General features: G+C 46.2%; 1 protein-coding gene across 10 annotated transcripts in view; it reads right to left on the bottom strand.

Annotated features, from left to right (window-relative positions):
• The window catches only part of SASH1 (SAM and SH3 domain containing 1), a 1,147,574-nt gene that overhangs the window by 24,613 nt on the left and 1,097,482 nt on the right, over positions 1-25,479 (bottom strand). For all 10 annotated transcript variants that reach the window (XM_068231708.1, XM_068231715.1, XM_068231717.1 and 7 more), the window contains 3 exons: positions 20,460-20,669; positions 6,382-6,532; positions 4,965-5,069 (listed from right to left, as the gene is read on the bottom strand). In XM_068231708.1, coding sequence (XP_068087809.1) covers positions 4,965-5,069; positions 6,382-6,532; positions 20,460-20,669 — 466 coding nt within the window. The remainder of the gene's footprint in view (positions 1-4,964; positions 5,070-6,381; positions 6,533-20,459; positions 20,670-25,479) is intronic.

Genomic DNA, 25,479 nt, shown 5'->3' with positions numbered 1-25,479 from the left:
TGAAATCCTAAAGGTACTCATTGGACTTTGGGCCCCTTAGCGTACTTAGGGTGTAAAAAAGTGCCACACATGTGGTACCGCCGTACTCAGGAGAAGTAGTATAATGCGTTTTGGGGTGTATTTTTACACATACCCATGCTAAGTGGGAGAAATATCTCTGTAAATGACAATTGTTTGATTTTTTTTTACACACAATTGTCCATTTACATAGAAATTTCTCCCACCCAGCATGGGTATGTGTAAAAATACACTCCAAAACACATTATACTACTTTTCCTGAGTACGGCGGTACCACATGTGTGACACTTTTTTGCAGCCTAGGTGCGCTAAGGGGCCCAACGTCCTATTCACAGATCATTTTGAAGCATTTGTTTTCTAGACTACTCCTCACGGTTTAGGGGCCCTAAAATGCCAGGGCAGTATAGGAACCCCACAAGTGACCCCATTTTAGAAAGAAGACACCCCAAGGTATTCTGTTAGGTGTATGGCGAGTTCATAGAAGATTTTATTTTTTGTCACAAGTTAGTGAAAAATGACACTTTGTGAAAAAAAACCAATAAAAATTAATTTCCGCTAACTTTTGACAAAAAATAAAATCTTCTATGAACTCGTCATACACCTAACAAAATACCTTGGGGTGTCTTTTTTTCTAAAATGGGGTCACTTGTGGGGTTCCTATACCGCCCTGGCATTTTACAGGCCCAAAACCGTGAGTAGTCTGGAAACCAAATGTCTCAAAATGACTGTTCAGGGGTATAAGCATCTGCAAATTTTGATGACAGGTGGTCTATGAGGGGGCGAATTTTGTGGAACCGGTCATAAGCAGGGTGGCCTTTTAGATGACAGGTTGTATTGGGCCTGATCTGATGGATAGGAGTGCTAGGGGGGTGACAGGAGGTGATTGATGGGTGTCTCAGGGGGTGGTTAGAGGGGAAAATAGATGCAATCAATGCACTGGGGAGGTGATCGGAAGGGGGTCTGAGGGGGATCTGAGGGTTTGGCCGAGTGATCAGGAGCCCACACGGGGCAAATTGAGGCCTGATCTGATGGGTAGGTGTGCTAGGGGGTGACAGGAGGTGATTGATGGGTGTCTCAAGGTGTGATTAGAGGGGGGAATAGATGCAAGCAATGCACTGGCGAGGTGATCAGGGCTGGGGTCTGAGGGCATTCTGAGGGTGTGGGCGGGTGATTGAGTGCCCTAGGGGCAGATAGGGGTCTAATCTGATAGGTAGCAGTGACAGGGGGTGATTGATGGGTAATTAGTGGGTGTTTAGGGTAGAGAATAGATGGAAACACTGCGCTTGGGTGGTGATCTGATGTCGGATCTGCGGGCGATCTATTGGTGTGGGTGGGTGATCAGTTTGCCCGCAAGGGGCAGGTTAGGGGCTGATTGATGGGTGGCAGTGACAGCGGGTGATTGATGGGTGGCAGTGACAGGGGGTGATTGATGGGTGGCAGTGACAGGGGGTGATTGATGGGTGATAGGTGATTGGCAGGTGATTGACAGGTGATCAGTGGGTTATTACAGGGAAGGACAGATGTAAATATTGCACTGGCGAATTGATAAGGGGGGGTCTGAGGGCAATCTGAGCGTGTAGGCGGGTGATTGGGTGCCCGCAAGGGGCAGATTAGGGTCTGATCTGATGGGTAACAGTGACAGGTGGTGATAGGGGGTGATTGATGGGTAATTAGTGAGTGTTTAGAGGAGAGAATAGATGTAAACGCTGCGCTTGGGTGGTGATCTGATGTCGGATATGCGGGCGATCTATTTGTGTGGGTGGGTGATCAGATTGCCCGCGAGGGGCAGGTTAGGGGCTGATTGTTGGGTGGCAGTGACAGGGGGTGATTGATGGGTGATAGGTGATTGGCAGGTTATTGACAGGTGATCAGTGGGTTATTACAGGGAAGAACAGATGTAATTAATGCACTGGTGAATTGATAAGGGGGGGTCAGAGGGCAATCTGAGCGTGTGGGCGGGTGATTGGGTGCCCGCAAGGGGCAGATTAGGGTCTGATCTGATAGGTAAAAGTGACAGGTGGTGATAGGGGGTGATTGATGGGTGATTGATGGGTAATTAGTGGGTGTTTAGAGGAGAGAATAGATGTAAACAATGGATTTGGGAGGTGATCTGATGTCGGATCTGCGGGCGATCTATTGGTGTGGGGGGGTGATCAGATTGCCCGCAAGGGGCAGGTTAGGGGCTGATTGATGGGTGGCAGTGACAGGGGGTGATTGATGGGTGATTGACAGGTGATTGACAGGTGATTGACAGGTGATCAGGGGGATAGATGCATACAGTAAACAGGGGGGGGGGGTCTGGGGAGAATCTGAGGGGTGGGGGGTGATCAGGAGGGGGCAGGGAGCAGGGGGGGGATAAAAAAAAATAGCGTTGACAGATAGTGACAGGGAGTGATTGATGGGTGATTAGGGGGGTGATTGGGTGCAAACAGGGGTCTGGGGGGTGGGCAGGGGGGGGGGGTCTGATGGGTGCTGTGGGCGATCTGGGGCAGGGGGGGGTAAAAAATCAGTGTGCTTGGTGCAGACTAGGGTGGCTGCAGCCTGCCCTGGTGGTCCCTCGGACACTGGGACCACCAGGGCAGGAGGCAGCCTGTATAATACACTTTGTAAACATTACAAAGTGTATTATACACTTTGTATGCGGCGATCGTCGGGTTAACATCCCGCCGGCGCTTCCGTATGGCCGGCGGGATGTTGCGGCGGGTGAGCGGCGCCAGGCGGAGGCGGAGGATCGTGTCACGGATGACGCGATCGCTCCGCCCATGCCCCTACAAGGACCGCCACCATTTGTCAATACGGCGGTCCTTGCGGGGTGCACTTCCCGGCCGCCAATTGTACATACGGCGGTCGGGAAGTGGTTAATGCAGCATCTTGCCAACAAACATTGCGGTGATACATTCACATAAAGTCACAAATAGATGGATCAAACCTGCGTTGATGAGAGTGTTCGAGGAGTGCAGGGTGCGGGTGACCAGAGGTAGATGGACGGCACTAGAGCCGTTTCGCGCCCAGCTGGCGCTTGCTCACGTGCTTGTGTCCTTCCCGCACAAATTGCCAAACTTCAATCACAAATTGTTTTTGATGTGAAATAGCCCTAACAGACATACCTCCTTGATGATGAGGATGATGATGATGGAGGACCAACAAGGTAAGACTAATAAAATTTAGCAAATTATGAAATATTCTTTGTTTAATTTATTAGGTTTTTTTATTAGCTGGGGCCATTACTTTAAAAACAACCATCCATCACTCTAATTTTATTTAAAGTAGGTTATGAAATTACAAATGTTCCAGATATTCCTAATAATGACCTTTTAGAGTGAACAGAACAAGTTTGCACAGACTCTTCATCCAAAATACAAAACGGGGAAAGCTTTCCATGTCCTCCCACTGTTCTCCACCAGACTGATCACAAAAGTGACACTTCATATACACACAGAATGGGGGAGCTACAATTGCATGAAATGACCTGCTTTACAGGTATACCAGTGGTCCCATTAAGGCAGAGTTTACCCAATTAAAAATATACTCTTATGATAAAGCAAGATCTGAGTGATGGAGGCAGAGTCTGGGCAGTAAGCTACAGTATAGTGGAGTCATACATTCACACATGCATCAGTGGGATACAGAGGATAAGGTATAGTCATAATCAGGAGCCACACACTTGTGCATTTTCTTAACCAATATATGTAATTAGTAAAACATATTGTGTATACTCATATACATACAAGTCGTGTATACAACTCTAATACAAGTCAATGCCAATATTCAACCCTCTTAAGCTGGAATTTTTTATTGACTCCAGTATAAGTCTACCCAGCAAAGTTAATAGCTGCACTTGGGGACCAGGAGGGGTTAATGACTGCACTGCATACAGTATTACAGCCATTAACCCTTCCTGTCCCTTTAGTGCAACCAATAACTCCTCCAGGCTCCCAAGTGCTGCAAATATTCACTCCCTTTTATGCTGCCCAGTGTTTTCCCCCTGCCCCTTTCCTTGTTAGTTGTTGTGGCCAAGACTTTCAGACCTGTGTTTTCTTGGCATTTCCTTTCCTCAAAGTGTCACTTACCACTGAGTAAATTGATGCAAACGGGAGTGCCACTAATAGTACACACATTACTCAGTGTGCTCGGTGTTGCCCGTGACTTGTGTATAAGTCCCCTTATACTTTTATGAAGTGAATCAGACCTTCATTTCTAGACTTATACTATACTAGGAGTATTTACAGTAATAAAAGATACATATATTGCGCTACTGACATGCTCAAATCCCAAGATAAATCAGAGGGTATTTTAAATCACAACTGCAAGTGATTTAATTTGTACGTATGAATGTGTTAGCAATATTATTAAAATCAGAATTAAATGAATTTCAGAAAACACATTGTAAAAAAAAGCTAAACTGTAAAGCAATTTGCTTTTTTCTACATATTGCCATTTTTAATAAAACAATAATATAAATTAAAGATGGTGCAAAAGATGTAAAGCAAATTAAAAATCTTGCACTTAGCATGATTGTCACCATCACGTTAAAACACAGATATTAGCCATCTGTTAAACCGCAACTTTAGTCCAGTTTAGTGATGAATTGGAATCTTGACAACAGGCTTAGAAGGGTTAATAATAATAATGGTTGTCCTCTTAATTAGTATGGGTGAGCATGGTAATGTAGATGAAGATGGGAAGGCAGAGAATAACAGGCATTTTGTGGATTACGTAGGTAATTATTGAGGCAGGCATTGTGAAGAACAGGAAGTGTGTGGATTATGCAGGCGAGAATGTCAGGCAAGATGGTCCATGTTAGAAAAAAACATGAAAGTCCAAAATGTAAAAGCGAGTAGTGACCTGCTGAATATACCATGTTGCTTTCATGGTAAGCCACATAGTGTACTTTGAAGCTTGGAGTTAGTAAAAAAGCCTAGTGGCTGTTTAGTTCCTAGCATTACCCTGTTCAATGTTCTCACTGCTTTCATAGCAGCCAGAGTCCCGGGGGGAGCCTGTATCATCTTCTGTCAGCAGTTTTTCTTGAGACCCAGAGTTATCGCTGTTACCTGTGATATTCAAAAAATAAGACTCTTAATATTTCTCTTAAGGGCATATGCTAAATGAAAACATAGCACCCAAACTGGGCAAAAAAAAGTTATAGGTAGATTAGACCAATAATCACTATGGGGCTGATGTATGTACTAGCAGTAATATTGGCGTACACAGACAGCACATGGCAATATTACCCTTACTTCCGGCAGCAAGGTACGCTATTAGCGAGACTCCCTGTACTGAGTAGCGCGACAGTTGCTATGTTATGAGTACCGGGAGTCACGCTAACGGCGTAATTCATGGTACTGCCGGCGGAAGGAAGCGCTGTCTGTGCACAGCAACATTACTGCTGGCACGCGCTTCAACCCCAGTATATATTAAATATTGATCACTGCTTGCACCAGTAAATATTAAGTCTTGTATGCATGCTAGACTGACATCAACCATTAGGGTGACATTTGACATTTTGAGAAATGAGTGTTGTAAAGGCAAATTTTCACTGTGATAAGCAAGCAGCATGAGATGTTGAATGGAGGAGATATGCAATGAAAATCTATGAAGCCATAAGGCTTCATCCCCGCTTGCTCCCCCAAGGGCCTTAACTACATACCCATGCTGCCCGCCCTCCTAAAAGAAAATAAGGGTCTCCCCTTCATTTCTCCCACCCTTTTGGTTAACCCCTGTACAATTCTTCACACCCTCATTGTTTTTTTTTTTGAATAGGCAACTATTTTGGAAAATACATACATTTGCTGATGACTAATTTACTACAGTACTGTGTTATGGAACATGAAGATAGACTTGGCTATCAGATGATTGTATAAGGGATATTAGTGGGCTGTCTGCGCCTGTCCCCCCCCCCACCCTTGGAGTGCAGTGTGAGCCAGCCCTGAGCTCCACAACTCAGCGCGACCCATGCTTCATTCCTTTCCTTTTCAAATGTGTTGCACCTAAGCTATGCTCAGCAGCAGAACGCAATGGACGTTAAGGTAAGTGCCTGTTTTTAAATATTGGGAGGTGGGTGCGGACGGCTCTCCCCGGCGCTGGCAGATAGTGCTATTGTAGCATGAACTAATTCCTGCAGGGCGACAGCTTTGCGGCATTGGTTTTTGACCCTGCATAAGTCGGCATGCGAAAGCGAATGCATATTTGCATGAGCATTGCCTCATGAATAGTCAATTAGGCCAAATTTGCTTAGCCAGTTATGTCAGGTGTTCACTTGGTGTTTAATGCACACATTTAATCCTCTGTGTAGTGATAAGGGATATTAATATAGTAGCTACCAGTTTCTCATATAATTTGGCATACAAAGCTAGAGACTCTTACTGTCATATTCATGTAACATCTCTATGGCCGTGAGCAGGACTGCCTTGTGCTCTGGATTCTGGATATTCAGTTCCACCAGGTCTTCTTCCTCCAGAAGTTTAAAGGTATCCAAGTCTTCATATCCATTGAAAAGAAAAGTTGGCATATGCTCCTGGAAAACAAATGTGGTAAGAAGGTGAACACAAAAGTTGTTTGACTTTTTTTTTTTAAATAACATTTCACAGCAACCATGCCTTCTCAGAATAAATCTCTAAAATAATATAAAACAAATCAAGGTTTTGAAACTCTTCAATTTCTTTTGATTATTAGGTATTGGAAATTTGTAGCAACACAACGGAGGGTTGAAAAATTGCAATATCATTTTGTACTGTACTAAGCAAAAAACTCCTAAAAAACAAATTTTGCCGAAGAAGCAGTTTTTGGTGGAATCAGTCAAGTTTCAGGTGAGATCAGATGGAAAACAGCAAGTGCTTTGTGGTAGATAGCAGGACAATTCCCCCATCAATGTACCAATTGGTAAGTTAAATCATTTGCCTGATTAGGCCAATATCAAGCTTATTTATTGGCAGAATTACAGAGAGATGTTGAGTAGTGTTCGTGGTCTATGATCTGCCAAATGTACAGGCTCAGTTTCTGACCTGCTCAGAGTTCTTAGTATTTTCACTCACATTTTGTAATAGGTTCTTGAGCCACACTTTGCTTTTTCTGTTGTGGTGTTTCAACTACCTAACCTCTACAGTGTATAATTGTGACCAGGTCAATGACAAATGACCACATGTACCACTCAGTAATGTTAACGCAATGATTAAATCATCTTTTGCAAAATGTCCACTGGAAACCACTTCAACTTGCAGAATCACTTCCACTATGTTCTCCTTAGTATCTGCCATAGCACCCAATACTTAAAGCAGAATTAGACGGTCATGACACTTAATATCTTCATTTCAGTTATCCTGCTTACTTTTATCCTAAAGTAATGTCATCCATACAAAATCACAAAGCTCTTCCCAGCAAAGAGCCTGGGAATGATCATTAAGGCCTGGTGCACACCAGAGGAGTTTTTCTGAGCATTTTGAGTTTTTGAATCTGCTGCTAATGTTATCCTATGTGTCTGTGCACACTGGGGCAATGAGGTTTTGTAAAAAAAACCCATAGCATTACATTGGGAAGAGCTTTTGAAACCTCTAAAAGCTCTTCCCAATGTAATGCTATGGTTTTTTTTACAAAACCTCATTGCTCCAGTGTGCACAGACACATAGGATAACATTAGCAGCAGATTTAAAACCTCAAAATGCTCAGAAAAACTCCTCTGGTGTGCACCAGGCCTAAATGTTCTTTTCTCTGCTTCCAATCAAAACCTCAGCCTTATCAACTGCAACTGCTGATCAAAACACAATGGCCACAATTTACTAAGCTTATCTACGGCCTTTAATAACAATTCTGAGCTGTTTTTACTGTTATCACCATGGTGATAAATTATTTAGTATTCACTAAGCAATTTCCCTCATGTTTCCTTAAATGAAGGATTCTATCATTAAAGGAATGTTTTTTTGTTTTTTTTTGCCTGACAAGTTTCACTTACCGGGAGCTTCTCCCAGCCCCATGCAGCCATCCGGTGCCCTCATAGTCACTTACTGCTGCTTCGGTCCCTCTCCGCCAGCTAGTTTTGTTTTTGCTGACCTCGGGGTCGGCGGGCCGCATTGCATACATTTTTGCGCATTCCTGCTGGTGCAGGTACATTAACACGTTTTTACGCGTTGAACCTGCAACGCGTAAAAACGTGTTAATGTACCTGCACCAGCAGGAATGCGTAAAAATGTATGCAATGCAGCCCGCCAACCCTGAGGTCGGCAAAAACAAAACTAGCTGGTGGCAGGGGACTGGAGCAGCTTTAAGTGACTATGAGGGCACAGGATGGCTGCATGGGGCTGGGAGAAGCCCCAGGTAAGTGAAACTCATTTTTTTTGCCTGACAATTCCTTTAAGTTAAGGATCGATTCCTAAAATTAAGGATTCAATCCTGCAGTGAACGGCTAAATCCTAAACTTAAAGGGAACCTGTACTGAGTAAAATTATTTAAAATAAACACATGAGCAGGGGCGTAGGAATAGGCCCTGCAGCCCCTGCGCCCGCTCGGGGCCGTTTTGTGGGTGCTGGAGGGGTGGCAGCATGAGGGGAAAGCCTTGCCCACAGTCGGCGGGGAGAGGGGTAGTTCCCCCCCTCTCCCTCACCTCGGGGCTCTCCCCTCTGCGCTCCCCTCCAGCTCGTAAGTGTCTGTGGGGCTGTGGTGGGCAGCGAGCGGCGGGCAGATACATACCTGCTTCCGTGCGTTCCATCGGAGACTTCTCCCTCTAGCGGCTGACGTCACTTCCGGAAGTGACGTCAGCCGCTAGAGGGAGAAGTCTCCGATGGAACGCACGGAAGCAGGTATGTATCTGCCCGCCGCCCACCACAGCCCCACAGACACTTACGAGCTGGAGGGGAACTACCCCTCTCCCCGCCGACTGTGGGCAAGGCTTTCCCCTCATGCTGCCACCCCTCCAGCACCCACAAAACGGCCGCGAGCGGGCCCCGGGGGGCCCGCTCAGAAAATCTGCAGGGGGGCCCGGTGGGGCCTAGTTACGCCCCTGCACATGAGGTAACTTCAAATGAACATTACATAGTAACCTCGCCATCAGTTCCTTTAAGAAGCTCACCATTTTCTGCTTACAGTGATCCCTTACAGTTCTGACAACATTTTGTCAGAACTGAAATATATCAGTTGCTGTCAGTTATATGTCAGTTGCTGTCAGTTATAGCTGAGAGGAGAACTGATGTGTCCATGTTTCCCTATGGCTCAAGTGGGCGATGTTACAGTTTAACTGTGTGCTGACCAGAAAGCCGTTATGGAGTAATGGCCATTTTCAAAATGGAGGACAGAGAATTTCATTGATCACAGTGGACAAACAGGATGCAGGAAAGGAGAAAGATATTAATAATTAGACTCCACGGAAGGCAAGTATGACTTGCGCATGTTTATTTTGACTTTTAATTTTCAGTTCAGGTTTTCTTTAAAGAGAATCTGTGACTTGTATTTGAATAAAAAGCAGATAATGGATGTCTGCGCAGTAGAGTGGACCATATACAGCTCGGGCAGAAATAGAGCAGGATTGGGTCTGCTGTACTGTGCAGGCACAAGGGGAAGCGGATACTGCACCTGCGCGAGGTGCCTGACAAGCACCAACAAGTGGATCTTTGGGGGCCCGGCGCTGGATCCCCTCTGCTGAGGAGGATGGTGGAAGCCTCTTAAGGATCCAGATACTTCCCCCTCCTGAGGCAAGTACCACCTAAGGCAGGGTTCACATTTGCGTTAGCAGTCCGGTTCTTCCGGACCGGATCCGGAACGTATACTGTACAAACGGAACGGACGTTTGGCAATCCAATGATAGTCTATGGATGCGTACATACTCGTCCGTTGCACGCGGACCGGATCCGGACTCCGGACACTTTTCCAACTTGCTCTATTTTTCACGTACGTCGGATCCGGCCCCCGCACCCGGACCGGATCCTGACTGCACCATCCGCACAGCTGAACCAATGAGAAACGGAAAGGAGGAAACCCACTGGCTATAAACAAATCTGGACGTTCTACCCACTTCCTATGCGTTTTCATGGGCCTAGTGTTTGAGGAGTGGAGCAGCGGTGACTTGTGGCTGGAGATATTTGGCAGCATGTCGGACGAAGAGGTGAGGCCCTACACACCTGAGGACCTGATTCTACAGGTGCAACAGCTACCTGCCTGGTGCACCCACCATCTCCTGCGAGGAGCACGCCTTCTTCCCACATAGTATAGGTAAAAATCAAAAAGGAGACAATTCCCAGGTAAAATGAGTACAAAAACACTGGATCCATGGTCCAAACTGCAGTCTCTATATCCTAGGATGGTCTCCACACGTCAGGCTGTCTCCAACAATGACCCCAGGGCTTCTGCAGACCTCCCAGACCCCAAGAATTTATATAGTCTGTATCTCTTTAAAAACGGATCCAGATATCAACCTGATCACCTACTGATGAAAAACCGGATGCAAACGGAACGGATCCGTACCGGATCCTGAGTGCAACCGTACGTATCCGGTCGCGCACGGAATGGATCCGGACATCCGTTCTGTTTTTTGCAAAAACACAAGTGTGAACGGGGCCTACGCGAATTTTTTTTTGTTTCAGGTGGTCTTTAACCTCCTTGGCGGTAACCCTGTGTGTGACACGGGGTAAGCCGCCGGAGGGTGCCGCTCAGACCCTGCTGGGCCGATTTACATAATTTTTTATTTGCTACACGCAGCTAGCACTCCGAAGCGCCGCGCCGCCCCCCCCCCCCCCCCCCCCCGACCCCTTTCACTGCCTGGCCAATTAGTGCCAGGCAGTGCTGAGGGGTATATCGGAACACCCACTGACGTCACAACGTCGGTGACGTCATCGCGATCGTCGCCATGGCAACGGGGAAGCCCATACAGGGAATCCCGTTCAGAACAGGATTCCCTGCAGGGTAAAAGCGCCAGCGGCGATCGGTAGCGAAGGGCGGGGGGGAAGCATGTAGCTAGCGCTAGGCTAGCTACATGCTTTAAAAAAAAAAAAAAAAAAAAAAAAGTGCTGCGCTGCCTCCCTGGCGGATTTATTGTACCGCCAGGGAGTTAAAGGATATTAATTCACAGAGAGAAATGAAAGTGATAACTCTAAAGTGTGAGATAAAATTGTCACCTGGCCTCAGCTGTAGTTAAGAGGAGTGCGCCTAGAGACTGCAATGTTAAAGTGGAGGATTCCGGGCTGTCGGTTTTATTTTTTTGTATTTTATGCAGAAAGGGACATTTTAGAGAAATAAACACACGGCAGGCACACGAAGGAAGAGAGAAATCAAGCATTTGTACACACACACACACACACACACACACACACACAGAGCCACACGCGCTCTCTCTCTTTTTTCTTCCCTTCAGCCATGCAGGCAGAGGAGGCAGCAGGAGGGGCAGAGCTACATTCTGCCTGCATGTGCTCCACTCTCCCCTACATACTGCTTGTAAGAATATCTATGGAGGTGACAACTTTAGGACTGGAGTGAAAAGATAACACACTCAGTGTGAAAACTTATCACCACACATTAATAAAGTAAGCTTCTTAAAGGACAAATGAATCACACCAGAAACAAACATGCAGCTAGTCCTGTCAGGTCTGACAATAATGTCAAAAACACCTGATCTGCTGCATGCTTGTTCAGGGGCTATGGCTAATAGTATTAGAGGCAGAGGATCAGCAGGATAGCCAGGCAACTGATATTGCTTAAAAGGAAATAAATATGGCAGCCTCCATAGTCCTGTTGCAACAGTTGTCCTTTAAGTGGATGAACATTTAAATACCGATTGATGCGGGGTGATAAGTTTTCATTTGCCTTATTATCACTAGCAGTATCTTAGTGAATTGTGGCCAATGTGCAAAGCTATGCAACAGTTCCCCTTTAAATCACACACGTGAAGTGAGACAGATATGTAAGATGACCAGATTAGCCACATACTTCTGTCAGATTCAGACACAACTGCAGCCAAAGAGATCAGCAAGATTGACAAGCAATTGGTATTGTTTAAAAAGAATCATGACCGCCACTACATGCCTCTCACTTCAGGTTTCCTTTAAGTGAGAAAATTCTCCCATTCTGCATTCCTGCATAGCAATCCTGGGCTTAGTACTGTACCAACTATATCGTACAAGTCTCACTAGAAGTACGCTTCCCTCAGACTAGGCAATAGTGCTCCATAATAAAATACATTACATATATAGCAGAAAATGGAATCCATTGTAACTGCCATGTACAGACCCGACAGCAAAGATCTATAGTTACCTCAATGCCTAAGAGAGTAGAAAAAAATTAACTGTTCGGTTTACATCTACATTAAGCTGAAATGCCTGTCCTGGGTATACATAGACTTTAGCTAGAACGCTAATTCCTTAGGAGGAAGTTGTATTCTGAGCATGCCTTTCACTGCACCTTATTTGTCAGCAATGTGAATAATTGTCTGCAGTGTTCTACAACAAAGCAATATGCTCAAGAAATCTGTAAAGCCATATGCACGAACAATAATAAATAATCATACCGCATTACAGGCTGCTCAACTATTCCATTAAATACATTTTGTAATATAAGCAATTGATTTCATGCTTGGTGGTTTTATTACCGAGGTGAAACAGTTATTGTATAAATCTTGTTTTATACCTATAACCTCTAAGTTTGGAGCTCAGTTTATATGTGGGGAAGAAAAATCACTTATTCTTTTAGCGCATCAATGCTGGAGAAGTCTGCGTATATTTCAGACTTCCGCCAACTCGCCGCTAAACAGAAATGCACTTATTAATCACTGCCTGCTGTATGGAGGTGTGAAATCAGGTAACATTTAAAGAGACACTGAAGCGAAAAAAAAAATATGATATAGTGAATTGGTTGTGTACTATGAATAATTACTAGAAGATTAGCAGCAAAGAAAATATTCTCATACTTTTATTTTCAGGTATATAGTGTTTTTTCTAACATTGCATCATTCTCTAATATGTGCAGATTACACAACACTCCGCATTCAAAATGAGTCGTTCAGAGCAGTCTGTGAAGTAATGACATCTCCTCTAGCAGAGAAAAAGTAAACAGTCATAACACATGAGATAATAAAAGTCAGATAACAGCCCTCTCCACGACTAACTTAGTCGGAGAGCTTAATGGCTTATTTGCATAGAGATAACAACTGGAGTTTCTCAACTCTTCCTGTACTGGAAACAATTAGACTGATGTATCTGATCTTAATGTTTTATTTCTTAGCTGTACTACACATACAAATCATAATATCATTTTTTTTTTCGCTTCAGTGTCTCTTTAAAAGGTACGGTAACTGCCTTATTAGGGTAAAAACTGCAGTGCATCAGGAACAAAACGAAAAGCATACTAGCAGACACATAACTAGAAATCATGGGGCCCCCCTAGGACCCGCTCAGGTCCGTTTTGGGGGGCAAGAGGGGTCGCAGCGTGAGGGGAGAGCATAGCCACCTACATCAGCGGGGAGGGCCCCCCCCCCCCACCTGGGGCTCTCCCCCTCCAGCATTTACCATTGGTAGCAGCGGCGGGAAGGAATACATACCTCCATGTGTTCCACCGCGGAGGTCCGATTTCTAAGTGCCTCATGCTACTTTCTGATAAACGTCAGACACAAAGAGCATCAGACACATAGAGACACTTAGTGAGCGGAACATCTGGTGCGTTTGCATAGGGGGGGCAGGTATTTGGGGCACGGGGATAATTCCAAGTTGATGTAGATTTTGTACATTTATGCAAACGTATGCAGCTGGAGATCAGACCAACAGAGTGAAGGCAATTTGTCCATTTTCAAGCTAAACAATTTTGTATTAAGAATTGCATCAACTTGTAATAATTTGCATTTACTATCCCTCGTCTAGATACTGGGAAAGCAATACATATAAGCCTTTACTAAGTTCACTTTTTCACCTAAGTCTTCTTCTAGGAGATGCTTTTTCATCTTCTGTTTCAAATAACGTTTTAACACTTCACAAATGAAAAGGTACCAAAAAGTAGGTGAAAATGTACTGTCAAAATTATTCGGAGGCTGAGAATTTTCTTACTTGCTGGTGGTTTCAAAAGCATTTTACTGATGAGGTATGAAAACTTTGCTCAGGCACCACTGTTGCTAAAGAGCCAGTGTGTATGATGATAAAAAAAAAAGGAGTTGTGGCCCCGATGCAAGTTTTACAATGGGGCCCCCCAAACACTCTATACATAGCAATTGATATGGTGCACCAAAACCTGCTAATGGCAACTACAGTGGTTGAGGTGCAAGAAGGGGATGGGGAACAGTTTGTTAATAATTGCCACTATTCAAAGTATCTATAGAAGTGATTATTATGAGCACAGGACCAATAGATAGCTAATACTGTAGTTGAGGGAGGGCCCTTCGGGGCCCCTCTGGCCCAAGGGCCTCGATGTGGTGGCTACCTCTGCAACCCCTATTGCTATGCCCCTGATCTGCATGCAACACGAGGCTGCTCACAACTGGCCTGTGGGAATGGCAAGGTGTACAATTCTGGATGTGGTTGCAGTCCCTGAAAGCACGTTTTGTGGAAATGATTACCGGTATGCAATTTGCATACATGACAGGCATTGACCGGTTCAGCACCGCAGTGCCGAAAATCTCATGCATCTGAGCAACGTTCACCTCTCATTCATTCGCCTATAACTTTATTGCTACTTATCACAATGAATTGATCTATATCTTGTTTTTTCCGCCACTAATTAGGCTTTCTTTGGGTAGAACATTTTGCTAAGATTTATTTTTTTCTAAATCCATTTTAACAGGAAGATTAAGAAAGAAATGAAAAAAATTCATTATTTCTCAGTTTTTGGCCATTCTAGTTTGAAATTAATATACGCTACCGTAATTAAAACTCATGTATTTTATTTACCCATCTGTCCCGGTTATTACACCGTTTAAACGATGTCCCTATCACAATTTATAGTGCCGATATTTTATTTAGAAATAAAGGTGCATTTTTTCAATGTACGTCCATCACTATTTATAAGCTTATAATTTTAAATAATATAATAACATATTCTCTCGACATGCATATTTAAAAAGTTCAGACCCTTGGGTAACTATGTTTTTTTTTTTTTTTTTTTAATAAAACAATGTATGTGGGTAATTTTTGGTGTGGGAGGGAAACTGCTAATTTTAAATGTAAGATAATTTTTTTTTATTAAAAATGTATGTGGGTGCAGTTTACTATTTGGCCACAAGATGGCCGAAGTGAAAAAAGTCCTGGATGCGAACGATCTCGCATCCAGGAACTAAAATGCTGCGGAGACAGAGGCGTAGCTAGGATTTTCAGCGCCCGGGGACAAAGACTATTAATGCGCCCCCCCAAAGTCAAGGTTGCGGCGCGCGCAGCGCGTCGCGCCAAAAAGGGGCGTGGTCACATAATAAATGTGGGCGTGGTTATGGGTGGAGCCAAGTGTATATGGAGGTTAGCAGGCTCACGCTCACCCACCCTCCCTCCCTCAGTATGTACCTTCCAGCATGTTCCAAGACAAATTCAGCAATCATGAGCCCCCCCCCCATCAAGACAAATTCAGCAATCATGAGGCCCCCAACATAACCAACTCAGCAATCATGAGGCCCCCAACAAGACAAATTTAGCAATCATGAGGCCCCCAACAAGACAAATTCAGCGATCTTGAGGCCCCCAACAAATCATGAGGCCCCCAACAAGACAAATTCAGTAACCATGAGGCCCCCAAAAAGACAAATTCAGCAGTCATGAGTCACATAAATAGACAGCATTTCACATAAATAGGTAGAATGCCCCCTTAATATGGTAGACACCTCTCACCTGGCAGCAGTTCTCCAAAATACACTCAATCTGACGTGGTTCCCCAAAAATAGGTAGCCCCAGGTCTATAGTTGTCCCCAGAATAGGTGGCCAGCAGTATAGATGTCCCCAGAACAGGTAGCCAGGGGTAGAGATGTCCACAGAACAGTTAGCCAGGGGTATATGTGCCCAGTATATGTAGGCAGGGGTATGTGTGCCCAGTATATGTAGCCAGAGGTATATGTGCCCAGTATATGTAGCCAGTGGTATATATGCCCAGTATATGTAGCCAGGAGAATAATATGTGCCCAGTATATATAGTCAGGCGTATATGTGCCCAGTATATGTAGCCAGGGGTATAGATGCCCAGTATATGTAGCCAGGGGGTATATATGCCCAGTATATGTAGCCAGGGGGTATATATGCCCAGTATATGTAGCCAGGGGGTATATATGCCCAGTATATGTAGCCAGGGGGTATATATGCCCAGTCCACGTAGCCAGGGGGTATATATGCCCAGTATATGTAGCCAGGGGTATATATGCCCAATATATGTAGGCAGGGGGTATATATGCCCAGTATATATAGGCAGGGGTATATATGCCCAGTATATGTAGCCAGGGGTATATATGCCAAGAATATGTAGCCAGGGGGTATATATGCCCAGTATATGTAGCCAGGGGTATATATGCCCAGTATATGTAGCCAGGGGTATATATGCCCAGTATATGTAGCCAGGGGGTATATATGCCCAGTCCACGTAGCCAGGGGGTATATATGCCCAGTATATGTAGCCAGGGGTATATATGCCCAGTATAAGTAGCCAGGGGGTATATATGCCCAGTATATGTAGCCAGGGGTATATATGCCCAGTATATGTAGCCGGGGGGTATATATGCCCAGTCCACATAGCCAGGGGGTATATATGCCCAGTATATGTAGCCAGGGGTATATATGCCCAGTATATGTAGCCAGGGGTATATATGCCCAGTATAAGTAGCCAGGGGGTATATATGCCCAGTCCACGTAGCCAGGGGGTATATATGCCCAGTATATGTAGCCAGGGGTATATATGCCCAGTATATGTAGCCAGGGGGTATATATGCCCAGTCCACGTAGCCAGGGGGTATATATGCCCAGTATATGTAGCCAGGGGGTATATATATGCCCAGTATATGTAGCCAGGGGTATATATGCCCAGTATATGTAGGCAGGGGTATATGTGCCCAGAGTAGGTAGCCAGGGGTATATGTGCCCAGAGTAGGTAGCCAGGGGTATATGTGCCCAGAGTAGGTAGCCAGGGGTATATGTGCCCAGAGTAGGTAGCCAGGGGTATATGTGCCCAGAGTAGGTAGCCAGGGGTATAGGTGCCCAGAGTAGGTAGCCAGGGGTATAGGTGCCCAGAGTAGGTAGCCAGGGGTATAGGTGCCCAGAGTAGGTAGCCAGGGGTATAGGTGCCCAGAGTAGGTAGCCAGGGGTATAGGTGCCCAGAGTAGGTAGCCAGGGGTATATGCCCAGTATATGTAGTTAGGGGTATATGTGCCCAATATATGTAGGCAGGGGTATATGTGCCCAGAGTAGGTAGCCAGGGGTATATGTGCCCAGAGTAGGTCGCCAGGGGTATATGTGCCCAGTGTAGGTAGCCAGTAGCCAGGGGTATATGTGCCCAGAGTAGGTAGCCAGAGGTATAGGTGCCCAGAGTAGGTAGCCAGGTGCCCCCCTCCCCAGCAGGAGGGGAGCAGCGCAGAGAAGAGCTGCTCTCTCTCCCTCGCTGTCCCCTCCAATGTCTGTCCGGTGGCTGGCAGCGGCGGGCGGAACTTACCTCCGTCTCGTCGCAGCGCCGGATGGATCTGCCGCTACTCTGGTCTGGTCCAGACCAGAGCAGCGGCTGCGCACCCGAACTTCCGGCCGGTGTTCCGACGCGGCGCTGGAGCGTGACGGAGGTGAGTTCCGCCCGCCGCTGCCAGCCACCGGACAGACATTGGAGGGGACAGCGAGGGAGAGAGAGAGCACCTAAGGTGAGGGAAGGAGGGGGGAGATGGCCCCCCTTCCCCACCGTCCGCACAGCTCTCTCTCTTCTCTGCGCTGCTCCCCTCAGCCCCGCAAAAAAAACAAAACCCGAAGCTCAGCTGGGCGCCCTTGGGGACCCGGGGCCCCGGGGCACTTGTCCTACCCCGACCCCCCCTAGCTCCGCGCCTGTGCGGAGAAGTTTCCTGGGGGCAGAAATACCGCGCTCTCTGGATAGAAAGCATCGGTATTTCTGCGGGGAAGTTAGATCAGTGAATGGGAATTCTATTCCCATTCTCTGATCGGAGAGCTAGCGGCGGGCGGGCGCCCGATCGCACGCACCACGCAGGGAAAGCAGCAGTGCCTATCTGGACGAGAAAGCTCGTCCAGATAGGCCGAACCGGTTAACTATATAAGGAACATACACTTTGTTGCTGTACAAATTATTCATCCAAATCAAAGGTTTAAAGAGGAACTCCAGTGAAAATAATGTAATAAAAAAGTGCTTCATTTTTACAATAATTATGTATAAGTGATTTAGTCAATGTTTGCCCATTGTAAAATATTTTCAATCCCTGATTTATGTTCTGACATTTATTCACATGGTGACATTTTTACTGCTGGCAGGTGATGTAGCTTCTGCTTGCTGTTTTGGCAGTTGGAAACAGCTGTAAACAGCTATTTCCCACAATGCAACAGGGTTCACAGACAGGAAACTGCCATGAGTATGTACTCAGAATTTCTTTGTGGGAGGGGTTTCACCACAATATCAGCCATACAGCCCCCCCGATGGTCTGTTTGTGAAATGGAATAGATTTCTCATGTAAAAGGGGGTATCAGCTACTGATTGGGATAAAGTTCAATTTTTAATCTGAGTTTCTTTTTAACCACTTTGCGTCCCTGGGGTTTTCCCACGAAAAAACCAGAACAATTTTCTACATTTCACACTCTTCCCATTCATTCGCCAATAACTTTATCACTACTTATCACACATAAATGATCTATACCTTGTTTTTTTCGTCACCAATTAGGCTTTTTTTGGGTGGTACATTTTGCTTAGAATTATTTAATTTTGTACAGATTTTAATGGTAATAAGGGGGAAAAAATAAAAAAAGGAATTATTTCTCAGTTTTCAGCAATTATAATTTGAAAATAATAAGTGGTACTGTAGATTAAACCTACACATTTGATTTGCCTGCTTGTCTTGGTTATTACAGGGTTTAAAGTATGATCCTAGTACAATGTATGGCGACAATATATTATTTGGAAATAAAGGTGCATTTTTTTCCCATTTTGCGGCTTTGCGGATTTTTTAATTGTTGTGGCACTTTTTAATCCTCCCCACTCCCTAGTTAGCAAGATGTGCTCCTTTATACCCCCCTCCCTCCCCCATACTTGGCCAGATGTGCCCGTTACCCTTCCCCAGCCCCTGATGTGCCTCTGTAACCCCCTCCCCCCACTTCAGTAAACCAGTGCCTGTTTATCTCTCCCCCCCCATAGTTAGCCAGATGTGTTTTTTATTACCCCACCCCCCATTTATAGCCAGGTGTATGCCCTTTATGCCTCCCCCTCCCCCATTTATAGCCAGCTGTGTCCCTTTTTATTTGTATCCCCCCCCCCCCCATGGATAGCCAGGTGTTGGCCCTTTAAGATATTGCCGATCCTCTGTAATATCCCCCCTCCATGCTGCGATCGGGCAGCATGGAGGATTACAATGTAACAATATTTACCTGACCTTGTTCCACCGGCGATCATGATCTCCTCCCTGCAGTACCGCTGGCAGCCTCACTATGCTGACCAGATCGGGTCCCGGCTTGATGACGTCATCAAGCCGGGATCCGATTCACTCAGCATAGTGAGGCTCACAGCGGGACTACAGGGAGAGGATCGCGATCGGCGCTGGAACAAGGTCAGGTAAATATTGTTACATTGTAATCCTCCATGCTGCCCGATCGCAGCATAGAGAGGGAGGGGGGTATTACATAGGATCGGGCGGGGGGTGGGAGGATCGGAGACCCGGGAAGGGATGCTAGTGTAGTGTAGTTAGGGGGAGGGGGGTTTAATGAGCCCAGGAGCGTGCTAGCACGCCCGCTGTGCTCATTAAATGACAGCAACTTATAATCACGTCATGTGTCTTTCAGGAGCCACTTGCAATGACGTGATTATACTGTATGCGGGATGTAAACTGGTTAATCTGATGGACTTGTGTGTGTAAAGGTCAAATGATAATCTTACAGATTCATAATCTACTAGGAAGGGTTACAGTGAGCTCTTGCAGTATCAGTGTATAGTCACAATTACTGTGCGTACAATAAAACAGTAACGTCTAATGCAGAGCGCTTTCATTACAGCGCAGGTAGATTTGGGCGCAGCCGGCGCCACCATAGGCTGTAATAGGAATTACGGCTATAGCAGCGCACACAGAGTAACTCCGGCGCCATCAGAAGACGGAGCTGAAGTTACTTTTAAAACACAATAATTCGGCTTCCAGAATGATTTCATTCCCCACCATCCATGGCGGCCTGGAGGGGGAATAGTATTAAGCGCGGCCGGGAACTTGTGCAGCAGCAGGATCAGCCATATACCGGCTGTATCCCGTGCCCAAGTCTACCGGCGCCGAATTTATATGTATCCTCTGATGCAGTATAGAATTGACAAAGCAGGATACAAATGTTCACTCCTACCTTTAGATTGATGCGATCCAAAAGCTCTTCAACAGATTTGGGCTTTGGTGGGCGTCCCTTGCGGCGTCTTCTAGTTGGCCGCTTGGGCTTCTCTTCTACCTCGTTAATCACATCCACATATATGAACTTGAAAGTGCCAACTTTATTATTCAAAAGACCCATCCATGTACCCATAGGAGGTTTGCTTATGATTTCAATGATATCCCCTTTCTAAAGTAATTAAAAAAAATTAACAAATTAAAAAAAAAAGGAAAAAAAAAGGTCATTACATTTGGCAGGGTTATTGTTAAACAATGAAAAAAAAAATATTATCTAGGCTGACCAGGCGTCCTCTTTTGCCCGGACAGGTCCACTTTTTACGACCTGTCCGGGCCGTCCTCCCGGGTTTTTGAAATGTCCGGGTAAAGAGAGCTAAAGACAGAGCAAGCCCAGCTGCAGAAGAGCCGCTTTGTTCAGTGTGTGTGTCAGGCACAGACTTGCCAGGGGAGAAGGGGGGCAATCTCCCCCCAGGCAGCCTTTCATTCAGTGATTTAAGGCAGGTCTGGTGTATTCAGGTTTGTTGTTGTAAGGCAATGTGAAACATTAGGCTAGCTGATAAAAGTGCAATTAGAGGGCAGACAAGCTTGTAAATATACACAGCATGATGCAGAGCTTGCCTGGAGGGTCCCTGGGCAAATATCTGTCTGGTCTCCCCATTGTTATAATGACTGCATGTGTGGATAAGGTGTTAAACAAGTTGAAAAGTTTTTGACAGTCCCTAGGCTCCAGGAGGGCTGCTTTCTGACTTGTGTGAGAGACAGGGCCTCCTGTTTTCCTGCACTTCATCACAAACACCTTTGTTAGCTTAAATTAACCCCAAAGTGTTCAGTTAAAACCAGGGGAGGACTGGGACCTTTTGGCCTGGGGGGAAAATGCAACCCAGAAGCCCTTTGGGGAGGGGGGGGGTTGAGCGGTACGACAAATGACAAAAATGGGCGTGACCATGGCATGCTGTGAAGCCAACTGCATGACATGTCGGTATGGACCAAAAATCTCAGAGGAGTGCCATAAAGAATTAAAATTAAGTTCTGATGGCACAGAATATATTCAGTACTAGCAAGACATACTGTACCTAATAAAGTTGCTTGTGAAATACAGGTAGTCCTTGGTTAATGAAGGAAATAGGGAATGTAGGTTTGTTCTTAATCTAAATCTGTTCTTAAGTCAGAACACTCATTTCTGTGCCTCTTCTGTCCCCCTCTGTCACCTATTCCCCCTGTGTCTTTTTTGTCCCCCTCTGTCTCTTTTGTCTCCCTCTGTGTCACCTCATGTCCCTTGTTCCTTTTTTTCCCTGGGTCACTTTTGTTCCCCCTGTGCCCCACCCCCATGGCTCCTGTGTTCCCCCCACTGTGGCTCCTTTGGTTCCCCACTCCCCGCAGCGGGAAGAACAGCAGTCAACTCACCTACTCCTGGGGATAAGTGGTTGTGATAAGTAGTGATAAAGTTATAGGCTAATGAATGGGAGGTGAACATTTCTCAAGTGAAAATGACGGGACGCGAATGGGTTAAAGAGAACCCGAGGTGGGATTTACTTATGCTAGTGGGGCACAGAGGCTGGTTGTGCACACGAACACCAGCCTCTGTTGCCCCATGGTGTGCCTCCAAGACCCCCCTGCGCGCCGCTATACCCCCACAGTGCTGGTGACACGCAGCGTGTCACCAGCACAATGTTTACCTCTCGCCTGTCTGTTAGCGCCGCTCCCCCGCCTCCTCCGCATCGGCGCTACCCGCCAGCGTCCCTTCCCTCCCGCTGATTGGAGGGAAGTGACGCGGGCAGGTAGCGCCGATACAGAAGAGGCGGGGGAGCGGTGCTAACAGACAGGCGAGAGGTAAACATTGTGCTGGCGACACGTTGCGTGTCGCCAGCACTGTGGGGGTATAGCGGCGCACAGGGGGGTCTTGGAGGCACACCATGGGGCAACAGAGACTGGTGTTAGTGTGCACAACCAGCCTCTGTGCCCCACTAGCATAAGTAAATTCCACCTCAGGTTCTCTTTAAAGCAGACCTGAACTCAGAACTTCCTTTCTGCTCTAAAAGATAACACAACAGCATAATCTAGTTTAAAGAAAAACATTTATTTTCTAGAGCGGATACAAATCCTGAAAATACATCTGCAGTGTATATATTTCCTGCTTTCATGGAAGCAGACATATTGTTCACATCTTGTGCTTTCAAATGAACTTATCAGCGGACACAGGGGAGAGAAATTACAAGATGAGGGGGAATTAGGTTAAATCAGCGCTGGGCAAACTACAGTACAGCTGCTTCTCAGGCCCGCCGAGAGGCGGCGGGATTCCCCTCCTTCCCCCTCCCTGCAGAGTTGCAAGTGGGCACTGGGGGGTTTGAAATTCACCTCGCTCACTGACATACTGTGTCGCGTCTTCATGACGTCACGTCAGGACGTGCTAGTGTGTAATACCCTGGAGCGCCCTGACGTCACGTCATGTGATGTCCTGTTGCCATGGAAATGCGAAGCGGGACATTAGTGAGCGAGGTGATTAATTACAAGCCCTTATTTTCAAAAATAACAGTAATATACCCTTATAATACACTGTACAGATTAAAAAAAGCTGAGTTCCTACGATAACTATTTATGTATTTTTTTTTAATCACTTGAGGACCACAACAGGCTTACACCCACCCCAGTGACCAGGCGATTTTTTCTGCACTGCGCACCTTTAACGATTTATTGCTTGGTCACACAACTTAGCAGCCAAATGAATCTTACCTCCTTTTCTTCTGTTGGTGGGATCTGATTGCAGTTTTTGTTATTTCCTCCCTCCCCCCGAGATCACTTCAATCACCTCTCATAGGCATCAGCCTATGAGAGGGAGTCGATTGTCAGCCACTCCAGGGGACAGCTAAGTGGCGATGCTGTCCCCTTTACAGCGAGGTGGTAGATCGCAGCGCTGTACATATAAAAATACCTGAGGTTTTTTTTATTCCTAACAGCCTGCCAGCTCCGATTGCGGCTGGCAGGCTGTTTACTGACCTACGCTCCGTAACTCGCATTCCCCACTAATCTCCCCCTACAGGACCTGATGCCAATCGGCGTTAGGCGGTAATGTAGCTGCTACCCTCCCACCGTGGATGGCCGTTAGGTGGTTGGGGGAGGATTAAATGCTGACACTTTTTTATTAACTGCTTTATGGTGGTAACTATGGGGTGAGGTGGGAAAGGATAAACATTTTTTTAATATATATTTTGTCTAGGTTTGTGTATTTTTACATTTTGGCCACTAGATGTCCCCCCACTACTGTGTACTGTGGAAGTAATGTGTATGTTTTTTACTTTCACTTTGAGAATAAACATCAGCATCTTACTGATGCCGGTGTTTATTCATTACAGGCACTTTGATCGGCTTTGGTAACACATGTTCTCATTCACTAACCACAGTCTGGCGCAATCGTGTGCACCGCGGAGAAAAACAGAGAGACACATAGCTATGCCTCTTGATAAACTCTTGCACAGGACAGGAGGAAAACAGAGAAATGCACCCTGCATGTATTTAAAATTGCAAACACTAGCCGAAAAGGAGGATACCAGGGAAATAAATACACACACAATGTCTAAAAACAGACAAGCCCTATAGGTAAGTATGAAAGGTGGAGTACGCCTAAATGAATAAACCAATTGGTACTTTAACAACCCCCCGTGTGTGAGGGTGGATGTCAATGGTACACTCCCCTAAAGGGGGTCGCACTAATGATTGTATGCAAATATACCTGTGGGGGTCTTTGCTGATCCCCCCCCCCACTAAAAGTATCGTAGTGGGGTGTAGCTATCCCACAGGGAGTTAAAACAGTGTACCGGGGTAGCAGGTTAGGCTTAGGGCTAGACCTAGCTATCTCAGACCCAATGGTGACTGTCAGGGTAGAGCCCAGAGTTCTGCCCAACACTACTTTGTCCCAGAGTCAAGAGGATAGATGGCAGAGAACAAAGTTAACACCCGTGCATAGTGCTGTACATATAAAACCTTAATATGAACATATTTCGCCTTCTAACAGGGCTTGCTCAGAAGGTGCTATACAATATGTACAATATATATACAAAGCTAGTGAATAAAATATCTACACAAAGCCCCCCATCATCATCCCTCAAAGCTTAAGTCAAAGCTGAATGTGCCGCGTTGGGCACCTGTTTAAATACCAGGTGGAGCAGTAAATAAATAACACCCTGTCGATGGGGCGTGTCCCCCGCCCACTAGCCGGTGTGCAGCCGAAATGTCTTCCAGCCGTCATCTAGGCGGCACATGTAAATGCCCACTAGTTGTGGATGCAAATATTGAGACCAGTGGCCCCTGTCGCCACCTCGATTGTCCCAGATCAGCCTCATTAAGCCCTGCAACAGACGTTACACATGGATGTGTACGTCACAGCCGCCTATTTCCGCCCAAAACGTATGTCCAGCATTGGACGTAGTCATGGCAACACATGAAGCCCGGACTACTACGTCACATCCGCTGGCAAGCCGGTTGCCCGGGTGACGGGATGCCGTCCTATTGGGCCACTTGCAGGAACCGCGTGTGGACGCGCCCACACTAGGGCGGTAGACGGAGGCGGACTGGTTGCCAGGGTGACGCTTTATCCTTCTGCTGGGTCACTTACGAAGGTGGCGTGTAGGCACGCCTACAATGGGACGGTACACGGAGGCGGACTAGTTGCCAGGGCGACGCTATGTCTGAAAACAGTACAAAGGTGCGGCGCTCAGTGTGCAAGTGCGTTGTCAAGGTGACACTCATGGAGCGTCTACCGCAGTCACAGGGATATAGATGGCCAAATTAACAAGTGCATTGTCAAAGTGACAAGCATAGAGGCAAATACGCATAGTGCGTCTACCGTAGTCACAAGGGTATAGATGGGCATATTAACATAATGCCATGCCCGTGGTTAAAACCACAAGTAAGGTGGCTGCGGCGCAGCTGCCATATAAAAGGCACATGCATCAAGGTGCGTGACGGGTCAGACATGGGAGGGGGAC

The sequence above is a fragment of the Hyperolius riggenbachi genome, chromosome 4 (assembly GCF_040937935.1).
Source record: "Hyperolius riggenbachi isolate aHypRig1 chromosome 4, aHypRig1.pri, whole genome shotgun sequence".
Classification (NCBI taxonomy): Eukaryota; Metazoa; Chordata; class Amphibia; order Anura; family Hyperoliidae; genus Hyperolius; species Hyperolius riggenbachi.
This window is presented reverse-complemented; position numbering and strand designations above follow the sequence as displayed.